Source organism: Physcomitrium patens, chromosome 17, assembly GCF_059467195.1.
Source record: "Physcomitrium patens ecotype Gransden chromosome 17, ASM5946719v1, whole genome shotgun sequence".
Lineage (NCBI taxonomy): Eukaryota > Viridiplantae > Streptophyta > Bryopsida > Funariales > Funariaceae > Physcomitrium > Physcomitrium patens.
The window spans coordinates 14,364,333-14,376,064 of record NC_143426.1 but is presented as its reverse complement, the minus strand read 5'-3'; the positions used below and the strand labels follow the sequence as shown (position 1 = coordinate 14,376,064).

General features: G+C 38.9%; 2 protein-coding genes across 2 annotated transcripts; both read right to left on the bottom strand.

Moving 5' to 3' along the window:
- Positions 1 to 5,473: 5,473 nt before the first annotated feature.
- LOC112294646 (putative germin-like protein 2-1) lies at positions 5,474 to 7,294 on the bottom strand. The gene has a single exon (XM_024545338.3). The coding sequence runs from the start codon at positions 6,748 to 6,750 to the stop codon at positions 5,872 to 5,874; it is 879 nt and encodes a 292-aa protein (XP_024401106.1). The 5' UTR covers positions 6,751 to 7,294; the 3' UTR covers positions 5,474 to 5,871.
- Positions 7,295 to 10,112: 2,818 nt separating this feature from the next.
- On the bottom strand, positions 10,113 to 11,365 carry LOC112294645 (putative germin-like protein 2-3). The gene has a single exon (XM_024545336.3). It carries the CDS (start codon positions 11,180 to 11,182, stop codon positions 10,511 to 10,513), a length of 672 nt encoding a protein of 223 aa, XP_024401104.2. The 5' UTR covers positions 11,183 to 11,365; the 3' UTR covers positions 10,113 to 10,510.
- Positions 11,366 to 11,732: the final 367 nt, after the last annotated feature.

The following is an 11,732-nucleotide window of genomic DNA, read 5'->3' as shown; positions in this document are numbered from 1 at the left end:
CGGAATTACCAAATAAATGATAACCTCAAAAATGTACTCAAGTATTGGCCGGCCTCCTTCTCCAACCTTGATGCCAATCTTTCAAAGTAAATATCTCTCCTTTTCACCATTCGATTGATCTCAAAATTCTCATACACATAGAAAAATAGCTCTTATATCCTTTCATATAAATTTCATTCCAATCCAACTAGTAGATTGCAAGAAATCTTAAAAACCCTTAGTGGACCTAAAATTCTACTTTCTGAGACCTTAATCCACTTAAACTTCAGTAATCCTCAATTCAACTGTTAGGTTAAGCTCAAATTCATAACATATATTAAACGCAACTATAACCATGAATCCACAAAATTTCACTTGTAGATCTATTACAAAACTCTTGCAATCATCTAAAACGTAAACCCTATTTTATTTCATAAAACCCAAGTCATCCAAAACAAACCTTGAATTTGCAATGCTCTTACAAAGTCATAAAAACTCCAAATCGCCCAAATTCAATGCTCATAAAAATCCTATTCAATTTTCTATCATACCCTCTTCTTTGATCTGCATAAGAATCCTAGAGTCATCGTCGAGACTTAGTTTTGTACCTCATGGTCTGATTTTGACCCTGGTTCATAACTAGCCTTCTCCGGGTATCAATATCTAGTTTTTCTATATAAATTTTACTAGAATTTATTCTTAATTTCTTTTTAAAGATGTCCATATCATTTATTTTTCCAATCTACTTTGTTTTGTCTTACTTATGGTCCTACAAAGTAAGTAGAAGTCACCTTTCTAAAAGGCAACATTGGTACCTTTTTGCTTTACTATCCTTTTGACTATTAACTATATTTCTAAGATAGTTTGTTCTAATACTTTAAACTAAGATCTCCTACATTACAATAATTTTCACACTCTTTCACCTATTAGTTGTGTTACATCACGACAACGGTCCCTATTATAATTGGAGAAACTCGTTTTCTGACACATTATCTTATTTGGTAATTGTGCTCCTCATTTTGTAATTGTGTTGCTTCTTTGAACAATATTGAGCAATGTGCTTAGCTTTTCCACAATATAAACATAATCCCTCTTGGTGACATTGAGTCTTTTTCTGCTTTGTGAGAGGTTTAAAATGTATCATATTAGTTTGCATTGGTTCCGGCTTTGACGAATATGTTTTAGAAAACTTGGGATCTGCCGCCATTACTTGATTTGTTCCTCTCTAATCAAATCTTTATTCTAAATGCTTTTCAAATAAATGGTTATCACATGCAATGGCTTGAGTAATAAATTATTCTAAAGATTCTACTTTTGGTATTGTTAATAATAAATCTTTGACACTATCCTTCAATCAATATCAAAATTGGTTGATAAGTGCTTTGTCATTCCAATCCATGTTACAAGCAAGGTTTTGGTATTTAGCAACACATGTAGTGGTTCATTGTGATCCTTGTCGTAAGGATAAAAGCTTGGTCTCTACTACTTATTCTTCATTACTTTCTCCAAATGTGGTCGTAAACACTTGTAAGAATGAATTCAAATCATAAAGGAGTCATGAATCTTTTTTCATTAAAGGTGAAAACCAAGAGAGAGCACTTCCTGATAGTAGTACGCCTATAAATCAGACTTGGATAAATCCATCAAAATATTGGAAAAGGTGCAACCTTAGATAGAATTTAACATGTTGCAAAAATCCTTGAAATTTTGTTCTTGTTCCATCAAACTTCTCAAGCATACTAATCCTTGTCCTTGTCATACTTGTAGAAGCAAAACTCCTTGAATTTGATTGTGACATTGATCTACTTACTTCTTTCAATTGCACAACTTCTTGCTGTAGACTCTGAACTTCTTCTATAGGTGTAGGCATAGTACTTCTATGATTCACGTTGGAAATATGTGAGATTTTTACTCTTAGAATATTGAGAAGCTCATGAAGATCTGCTATAGTTGCAAATCTATTCTATTGAGAGTAGCATCCATAATCTTTCCTTCCATAGACAACTCAAACGAATTCAAAAGTTAAATTAGAGGAGGATAATCCGCAACCTCTAAAAACAAATCCCACAAAGAAGGGTAATCCACTATTTTTAAGAAAAAGATCAGTGTTAAAAAATAAGATTTTTTTTTTTAAAGGTAGATAGTCTGCATCCTTCAAAACACAATAATAGAAGTGGGATAATCCACTTACTTCTAAAACAAGATAGAAAAAATATGTTAGTACTCTTCTCAAACTGTCAAAGATATGAATCTCAAAGAAAGAGAGTCCTCAATACACTCTTCTATCACTAAAGAGAACTAAAAAGTCACTCAAAAGATGATGTAATATTAACTAGAATGGCTATTGCCAAAAATAAGAAAGACTAGAAAGTCTTGAAACAAGGCTAAGATTAGAAAGGTATTGACAAGAGTGCAAAAGGCTTCACTCTTGCCTCCATATATACTATCTAACTAAGAGCTACGTGGCAATGTCCTATAGGACCTCCAACATGTGTTGACTTTGCTAGCCACATGTCTTATATTGCAAGGCAAGTTATCTATGTATATGCCACATAGTTTGCTTGTCCCACAAGCTATTACACGGAGATAACTTGTTCCACAAGCTACCAATACACGGTTAACTTTTTGGCCAAGTTTCTAACCTACAAACACATCTAAAGTCAAAATTATATCTATAAAGCTTCTAGGAAGCTTTTCTAGAAGACTTTATGAAATTATTCTATATTTACCTACTTCTATTTAATCATATAAGTAACTATTGAGGTAAATGTATACATCCATGATAAAAAGTATATTATAATTTGATTATTTTATTTATTTATTTGTCTTTGATGTACAGATAGTCCAATTCTATGTATTTTATATATTAATATATAATAAGATTTTTAATCAATCTAATACTATTTACATTATCTTATAACAATAGGATAGGATTTTTATTCTCTAAGTGGAGTTTCTAAAGCAGTTTATAAAAGTATGTGATATTACAAGCATTTTTAGATAAAATATAATATGTTATTTTTGTTTGTAAGAGTGTAATTGATGTTTGAAGCTTCCTTGACCATCATATAGATATTAACTTTAGTTTGTATAGTATGCCTAATATCAATTTATGGAAATTGATGTCTCCTACCTAATCAATATTTACATATTTGAATAGTTATTATACATACATATATATATATATATATATATATATATATATATTTTTTATCTAAAAATAAAGTATTAGATAAAAAATAAATATAAATAGAATTGATATTATCTTATGGCAAAGTTTCTTAGAAGCTTCATAAATACATATTTGACTTTATACATGTTTGTAGTTGATTGTTAGGTTGGAAACTTAGCCAACAAGCTAATCATGTATCATATATATATGGATATCTTGTGATACAAGCTAATGATGTGGTGTACATATAAGAAACTTATTTTGTAAGTTAAGACACATGTCTAACAAATTGAACATGTGTTGGAGGTTTTATAGGACATTCCTATATAGCTCCTAATTAGATAGTACATACAGAAGTAAGAATAAAACCTTCTTCACTCTTGTCAATGCCTGTCTAGTCTTCAGTCTTATTTCAAGACTTTTTATTTTTCTTGTCTTTAGCAATAGCCATTCTAGTTCAATATATTATCATCTTTATGTGATTTTCTAGTCTTTTTGAGTAATATAAGAGTGTATTGAGATTTCATTTCTTTGACATTCATGTCTTTGAAAAGAATCATTTTTTTTAATAGATAAAATATTTCATAGTCTTGAGTACCTTAAAGTATTGTTATATCTTTTTGGCTCCAATTATATGAATAAGCTGAGGATTATTGATAAATCTTAATGCCTTATCTATTACAAATTAGATATTATAGTAACTAATTATAGTATAGAATAATCTTCCACAAGATTTTGATATAGTTTTTTATTGATTGTGAGAGTTTCAATTCTATTTTAGCTTTGTTCTAGGATCCATTGGTATCAAAGAAGATTTACAATGAATTAATCCAAACTTATCCAATAAGATGTAATGTTTCTTAAGAAAATAGATTCTTTCAACAAATTGCTTTAGTTTAACTTTTAAGTAAAGTTTTTTTCCTCTCAAATCTGTCATTTTAAAGGTATTTATAAGTCTTCCTTTGAATACCTAGATGTCTATTGTATCATTTTTTGTAACTATTATGTCATCTACATAGAGCAATACGATTGTATAGTTTATATCTTAGATTTTGAAGTACATGTTAGGATCTTTATTGTTCTTTTGTAGATTTTGAACTTATAGATAGTTATCAATGCATCCATACTAAACTTTGAGGGCCTAATGTAGTCAATATAGTACCAATTCTAATTTACAAACTTTTCTTTACTCTCATTTTTTTTGAAACTTGGAACATATGTACTTTGTTTTTGAATATTTTGTCAAAAAATATTATTTTAGTATCTAAGTGTTGTAATTTCTAATTTTTTTCCCTTATTGCTAGTGATATGACTATTTTGATTGTTGTCTAGCTAACCAAATAGACAAAGATTTGGAAGAAATCTATTCCTTCTTCTTATTTAGAGTCACAACCTACAATCATAGTTTTAAGTTTTCTGATATTGCTAGTTGGTCTTAATTTTGTCTTGAATATAAACTTTGCCAAAATTGAGATTTTTTCTTTAGGTAGATTCATTAAACTCTGAATATTATTTTTTTACACAGATTTTACTTCTTATTTGATTGCATCTTGCCATCCAATATTTTAAATTGTTTCATTGTAGCTTCTTGCTTCTTATTCTATTTTAACCATGAATATGTAGCTATCTTTGAATCATGGATTAGGTTTTTTATTTCTATAAGATATTTGTAATAATGATTGTATTTTTTATTTGTTTGTTGAAGAACTCTCTTAGGTGCATTAGATTCATTACATGAGATGGTCTTAAAAACACCATCTACTTGTGCTGTATTTGTTTCAAGGTATGTATATACTTCTTCTACAAAATCAAGACTTATAAGTAAGTTACTTTGATAATTTATTTATTGGTTTATTATATAAGTTGTATCTTCAATTGACAATATTATTTCAAAAAATAGACCTACTTCTTCAAGTGGAATTATATTTCTTTATATATATTTAAAACCTATTAGAATTCCATCAATTACTATATTTTGACTAATTCAAATTTTACAATGTATGGAATCGAATAATCTATAAACTTTGATTTAAATAACATATCTCAAAAAGATACGCTTAATTTTATTTTTTCAAATATGCTCTTACCCACATCCAGATTGTGACACATGGAGGAGCAGCATCGTTTCTCCCCAGACACTTCTGTCGTTCCCCTGTGACCGGCTTTGTCAATTCCCTGGACCCGGATCGCTTGATTCACGAAATCCGAAGCACTACTCCAATCCCAAGCGTTGCACCCACCACAAGCGTACCGATCATATGCATCACACTTGACTAGTCTTCTTGTCCACTCCCACAATCATGCACAAAACAACAGCTCAAGGAAGGCCGGAATGGGATCCCAGGTGTGATGCCAGCACTTGGTTGAATAGAATCTTGGCTGATGGAGGGCGTGAAAGCGAGACACAACGTCGCCCCACGATGAATGCACACTACACTAGGCTAGGCTATAGAACAACGCCGACAGCTCAGTTCGCAGCGACGGCCGTCGACTCTGGCGCAAACCTAGCCTACTTCTCCACTCACTACAGCCTCAACTACAACTAACAGGGCGTACATATGCTTCGTGCTGTTGTGGTGCTCAGACGCGCGGCCTCCATGCCATGCCAGCTGCGCGTGCAGTCGGTTTGGGACGAATCCGAGGCGTTGCAATGCGCTACCTCCTGGATGCGCGTGCGCTCAAAGGTACGAGAGCAATTGGACGGCGCTGTGTGGTGACGCTCAAGCCTTGACGAAGCTGGCCTTGATGTGCTGGACTTGGTTCTGGTTCAGGTGGAACGCCTTCTCCAGCACCTCGTCGTTGATGGGAGGGTTGGCTGCGAACAGCGCCGGCGCCACTTGCTGCACTCCCGGGTTCTGGCTGCTGAGCGCCGCGATGGCCACCGCCGCGCCCTTGCCCACATTGAGCTGGAAGTGGACCAGCCCTCTGGGGAACACGAACACGTCGCCCGCGTACAGCGTGGTGGCGAACAGCGTGTTGTTGGTGGTGCTGACGAACCCGACGTACAGCTCCCCCTGCAGCAGCGCCAGGACCTCGGTGGCGCGAGGGTGGATGTGGGGTACGTTGATGCCGCCCTTGGCGAAGTCCAGGCGAGCCAGGGAGATGCCCAGAGTGTTCAGGCCGGGGAGCTGAGCGGCGGCCACGGGCGTGACGGCGTTGGCAGTGGGGCCGCCGGTGTTGCCGGGCTTGTCGAGGCCCCTGAACAGGAAGTCGTTCACCTTCACGTCGGCCGCGGGCTTGCACACCAGACCGTTGATGGTGAGCGTGCTGGAGGCGTCTGCGACGCAGAAGTCCTGGATGGGATCGGCGTCAGCCGCCATGGAGAGCATCGGTAGCAGAGCGGCCTGGACGAGGAGCGCCACGAACACGACGCGCTTGGCAAGCGTCTCCATTGTGCGCCCACTGCGTGACAACGATCGTTCACCGCTGGGGTTGGTTGGGAATCCCGTCCCCTCTCGGGTGTTGCTCGCTGGGTTGTCTTGTCGTGTCCTGAGCTGTCTTGTCCTGTCCTGGGGAATTTGAGCAACAAGAAGAGTCGTGGCCGCACTGATGTGTAGGGGCTTGGAGAGTGCTTGGTGAATGGAGCGATGGGAAGCCATGGGCTGCACAGCTCTTTTATACGCCGGAAGGATTCAAGGCCGTGCGCCAGGCAGCAGGTCTCGCTGCACGCGGTGCTGTAATGTCGAAAGGCGGCGCACAGCACAACGACGTCGCTGAACGTGAGGGGGCTTCACTTCGTCGTTGCAGGTCTCGACCCGCTGTGCTTTTCTCCGATATCTGGTCAATCGAGCGTTTCGCTGGATCCCGCGTGTTTTTTATACCTGAGAAAGCACCTCCGACCCAACTTGCCGGGACAAGCCCCGAAGCTGCGGAGGCTGTTGCGCTTTCGCATGTTGGAGGGAAGGGGGAAGGACGGGAGGGAGGGAAATTGATGTTGGGGGTGGAGAAGAGATTCCGGCACAAGAACATTCCATGAATGAGTGCCTTGGGATTATGTATTTGTTTGTTTGTTTGTTTGTTTTTTTTTGTTTTGTTTTTTTTTTGTATTCGATCTTATTTTAACTGTTGATTTTATTGTTTTCTCTCCCACGCGCTGTTGGATATGGTTTTGTGGTATTGAAGAATCATGAAAAGGACCTATTTAGTCATCAATATTTGGTGCTTGTTTGTGGGTTGAATTTGCTTAGAAGATGGATGAATGACATGTGAAGATGTACTCTTTCTTTTTGTCTTTCTTTCTTGTGTTGTATTGTTGCTAAGTAAGTATGTGCAGATGTTTTTATTGTCCTCTTTTATAGTTGTTTGAGCATAAAATGAGGTGGATGAAAGTCTCATGGACTAGGAAGAATATGGATGGCTTTGTTTTGAAAGGGCAAATAGAATGCAATTCTTAGTTTAATAAACTTTGATGAAAATGAATTAGGCATTGTAGATTTGACCCATTTTAAAGTTTGGGGTGGTTGAACAATACATATGAAATGTACATTCACAAGATAGTCAACAGTATGATGTTTGTTTAGTGATGTTTTGTTTTGTTTTGTATTTTTGTGTTTACATGGCTTGATGTAAATGTGTATAGATTGAGATTGTACAAACATGAGAAGGTTTTGGTGTGTAGATGGAGTACAAAATATCATGACACATGCATTTTGTGTACACACAATTTGTATTTGATTTATGATATGGCATTGTAATAAATCATTGTGTTTGTCAAATTAAGTCATTAGAAATTTATGAATTGTTAGTTTATGGAATTATTTTGTTTTAATTATTCATGATTATTTGAGTTTGGAAGGAAGAGAGTTTATAAATGCATGTTTGATTTATTTTGACAATTCATTAAAAAGACCAATTGATGCAATAACAAACAAACAATAGTTTTTGTTGGATTGGCTAGGAATTTGGTCAACACCACATTTAATCAAAGACAAACTTATTCTTCATTATGTATATGTTTTTGAAAGCCAAAATACGAAGAAGAATTGTTATTTTTAACTTTAGCCATGCATATGTAATGCCTATAAACACAATTTGAATGATTTGTTTGGTTTATAGAATTTTGTTGTTTGTACTCTAGTACTACAAATGAGTATTGCATTTAGATGGAATTATTAGTTCATTACTCTTAATGTTCTAGTCTAACTTGATTGTTTGTCTAACAATAAAAGCCTACATTATAAATAAAGCAAAATCAAATGAAATTGAATGAGATTTAATAAATAATTTAATCAATCAATAAACAAGTAATCAACAAAATATGTTACAATGTCAATTTTTATACCATCAATCTTCATGCATGCCATTTCAATTCAATCCAAAAATAAACAATGCTTTGATTGAGCTTTGTATTGTGATTCAAAGTCATTTTGTATTGCCACAAAGAACTTATGCTCATGATGTTTTTTTTGGCTAAATTTGTTAAAAAAATTCTTGAATACATGCCACAAGCTTGGACACAATGCAATTACTCAAAGTTATGTAATCCAATCTACAAACTAAACTCAATCAAAAAAATTTAAGACTTAGAGTACATATCAACCATTTATATTCTTTATTGTACCAAAGAAGTAAAACAGTTCCTTGAAGAACCTATTGAGTTAGACTTTGCCAAATATTTGACTTTAAAAGCTTACAATGGTATTTGTACTTGTACTTTGAAGAAAGATGATGGTCTAAGATTCTTGGTTGCTCTATTTACATGTAGAGAGGTAGAGACTCTTGCCAACCAATATAATGGAAGAATTGATAGGATTGGAGATTACAAAAATAAAATTGCAACAAGTTGAATTGGAAATAAACATCAACAATAATATTAGTAAACAAAGTGGTTGGATTAGAATTCTTGACTTGATTGAAAATGGCCCTTACAACTTGTATTGCACATTCTATTACTCTAACCTAATTGATCTTTTATACCTATCATATTGTTTTGGTTTCTATTTTTGCGGATATGTGTGTATATGAGTGTAAGTGCATGATTGTATTTATGGAAAATGCCAATATGTTTTTATAATGCATTGAACAAATACAAAAGTATAGAAGAAGTTAAATTTTCTACTTTTTCTTTTATTGCTTTGAAAACAAGTTGACAAAAAAGTTTAAAAATAAAACTAATAAAAAATAAAAAAAAAATAAAACATTTACAAATACATGCATTCATACACATACACATATAAATTCAAACACAAGCCTTCAATACCAAAATCCCTTCTTTACTCCTTTTTGCAAACCATTTTGAACCTACCCCAAAACCACAAATGCCTTTGTGTGTGATGTGATGATTAAATGATGATGTATGTACACCAAGAAGTGAGAATATGTAGACATCCATGGATACACATACACATATCTAGAAGATACCCACAAAAGTAAAATAGCCCACAAAGATAACATGAATACTAAAAACACATAAAGTAAATAAATAAAACAAAAAGACAAAGCAGCTATTCATTCCGTTTCCATGGTTCTTTAACAACCCCTGTAAGTTTCAACATCCATACACCTAATCATAGACGCTACATGTCTCATCTGTGTGTATGTGCGTATGTACACACATACACAACCTGATTGGAAGGTCGTTCTGGCTAGATTAAATGAAAATCGAAGCACACAAACTGTGGGTGATACCAGCATGTGTCGCACTCGTATGCGTACACCGACATGGCTTCTACGGATCTAAACCATCCCAAAAACCCATGATTCAGTCGTTGCCTCCGACATTCTTGTCCGCCTCCAGATTGTGCCACATGGAGGAGCAGCATCGTTTCTCCCCAGACACTTCTGTCGTTCCCCTGTGACCGGCTTTGTCAATTCCCTGGACCCGGATCGCTTGATTCACGAAATCCGAAGCACTACTCCAATCCCAAGCGTTGCACCCACCACAAGCGTACCGATCATATGCATCACACTTGACTAGTCTTCTTGTCCACTCCCACAATCATGCACAAAACAACAGCTCAAGGAAGGCCGGAATGGGATCCCAGGTGTGATGCCAGCACTTGGTTGAATAGAATCTTGGCTGATGGAGGGCGTGAAAGCGAGACACAACGTCGCCCCACGATGAATGCACACTACACTAGGCTAGGCTATAGAACAACGCCGACAGCTCAGTTCGCAGCGACGGCCGTCGACTCTGGCGCAAACCTAGCCTACTTCTCCACTCACTACAGCCTCAACTACAACTAACAGGGCGTACATATGCTTCGTGCTGTTGTGGTGCTCAGACGCGCGGCCTCCATGCCATGCCAGCTGCGCGTGCAGTCGGTTTGGGACGAATCCGAGGCGTTGCAATGCGCTACCTCCTGGATGCGCGTGCGCTCAAAGGTACGAGAGCAATTGGACGGCGCTGTGTGGTGACGCTCAAGCCTTGACGAAGCTGGCCTTGATGTGCTGGACTTGGTTCTGGTTCAGGTGGAACGCCTTCTCCAGCACCTCGTCGTTGATGGGAGGGTTGGCTGCGAACAGCGCCGGCGCCACTTGCTGCACTCCCGGGTTCTGGCTGCTGAGCGCCGCGATGGCCACCGCCGCGCCCTTGCCCACATTGAGCTGGAAGTGGACCAGCCCTCTGGGGAACACGAACACGTCGCCCGCGTACAGCGTGGTGGCGAACAGCGTGTTGTTGGTGGTGCTGACGAACCCGACGTACAGCTCCCCCTGCAGCAGCGCCAGGACCTCGGTGGCGCGAGGGTGGATGTGGGGTACGTTGATGCCGCCCTTGGCGAAGTCCAGGCGAGCCAGGGAGATGCCCAGAGTGTTCAGGCCGGGGAGCTGAGCGGCGGCCACGGGCGTGACGGCGTTGGCAGTGGGGCCGCCGGTGTTGCCGGGCTTGTCGAGGCCCCTGAACAGGAAGTCGTTCACCTTCACGTCGGCCGCGGGCTTGCACACCAGACCGTTGATGGTGAGCGTGCTGGAGGCGTCTGCGACGCAGAAGTCCTGGATGGGATCGGCGTCAGCCGCCATGGAGAGCATCGGTAGCAGAGCGGCCTGGACGAGGAGCGCCACGAACACGACGCGCTTGGCAAGCGTCTCCATTGTGCGCCCACTGCGTGACAACGATCGTTCACCGCTGGGGTTGGTTGGGAATCCCGTCCCCTCTCGGGTGTTGCTCGCTGGGTTGTCTTGTCGTGTCCTGAGCTGTCTTGTCCTGTCCTGGGGAATTTGAGCAACAAGAAGAGTCGTGGCCGCACTGATGTGTAGGGGCTTGGAGAGTGCTTGGTGAATGGAGCGATGGGAAGCCATGGGCTGCACAGCTCTTTTATACGCCGGAAGGATTCAAGGCCGTGCGCCAGGCAGCAGGTCTCGCTGCACGCGGTGCTGTAATGTCGAAAGGCGGCGCACAGCACAACGACGTCGCTGAACGTGAGGGGGCTTCACTTCGTCGTTGCAGGTCTCGACCCGCTGTGCTTTTCTCCGATATCTGGTCAATCGAGCGTTTCGCTGGATCCCGCGTGTTTTTTATACCTGAGAAAGCACCTCCGACCCAACTTGCCGGGACAAGCCCCGAAGCTGCGGAGGCTGTTGCGCTTTCGCATGGTATTAGATTGGTGTATGTATTTAACATGATTTTATTAAATCTATGGAA

Excerpts from the sequence above, each read along its gene's own strand:
- LOC112294646 (XM_024545338.3), bottom strand. The coding sequence starts at position 6,750 with ATGGCTTCCCATCGCTCCATTCACCAAGCACTCTCCAAGCCCCTACAC.
- LOC112294645 (XM_024545336.3), bottom strand. The coding sequence starts at position 11,182 with ATGGAGACGCTTGCCAAGCGCGTCGTGTTCGTGGCGCTCCTCGTCCAG.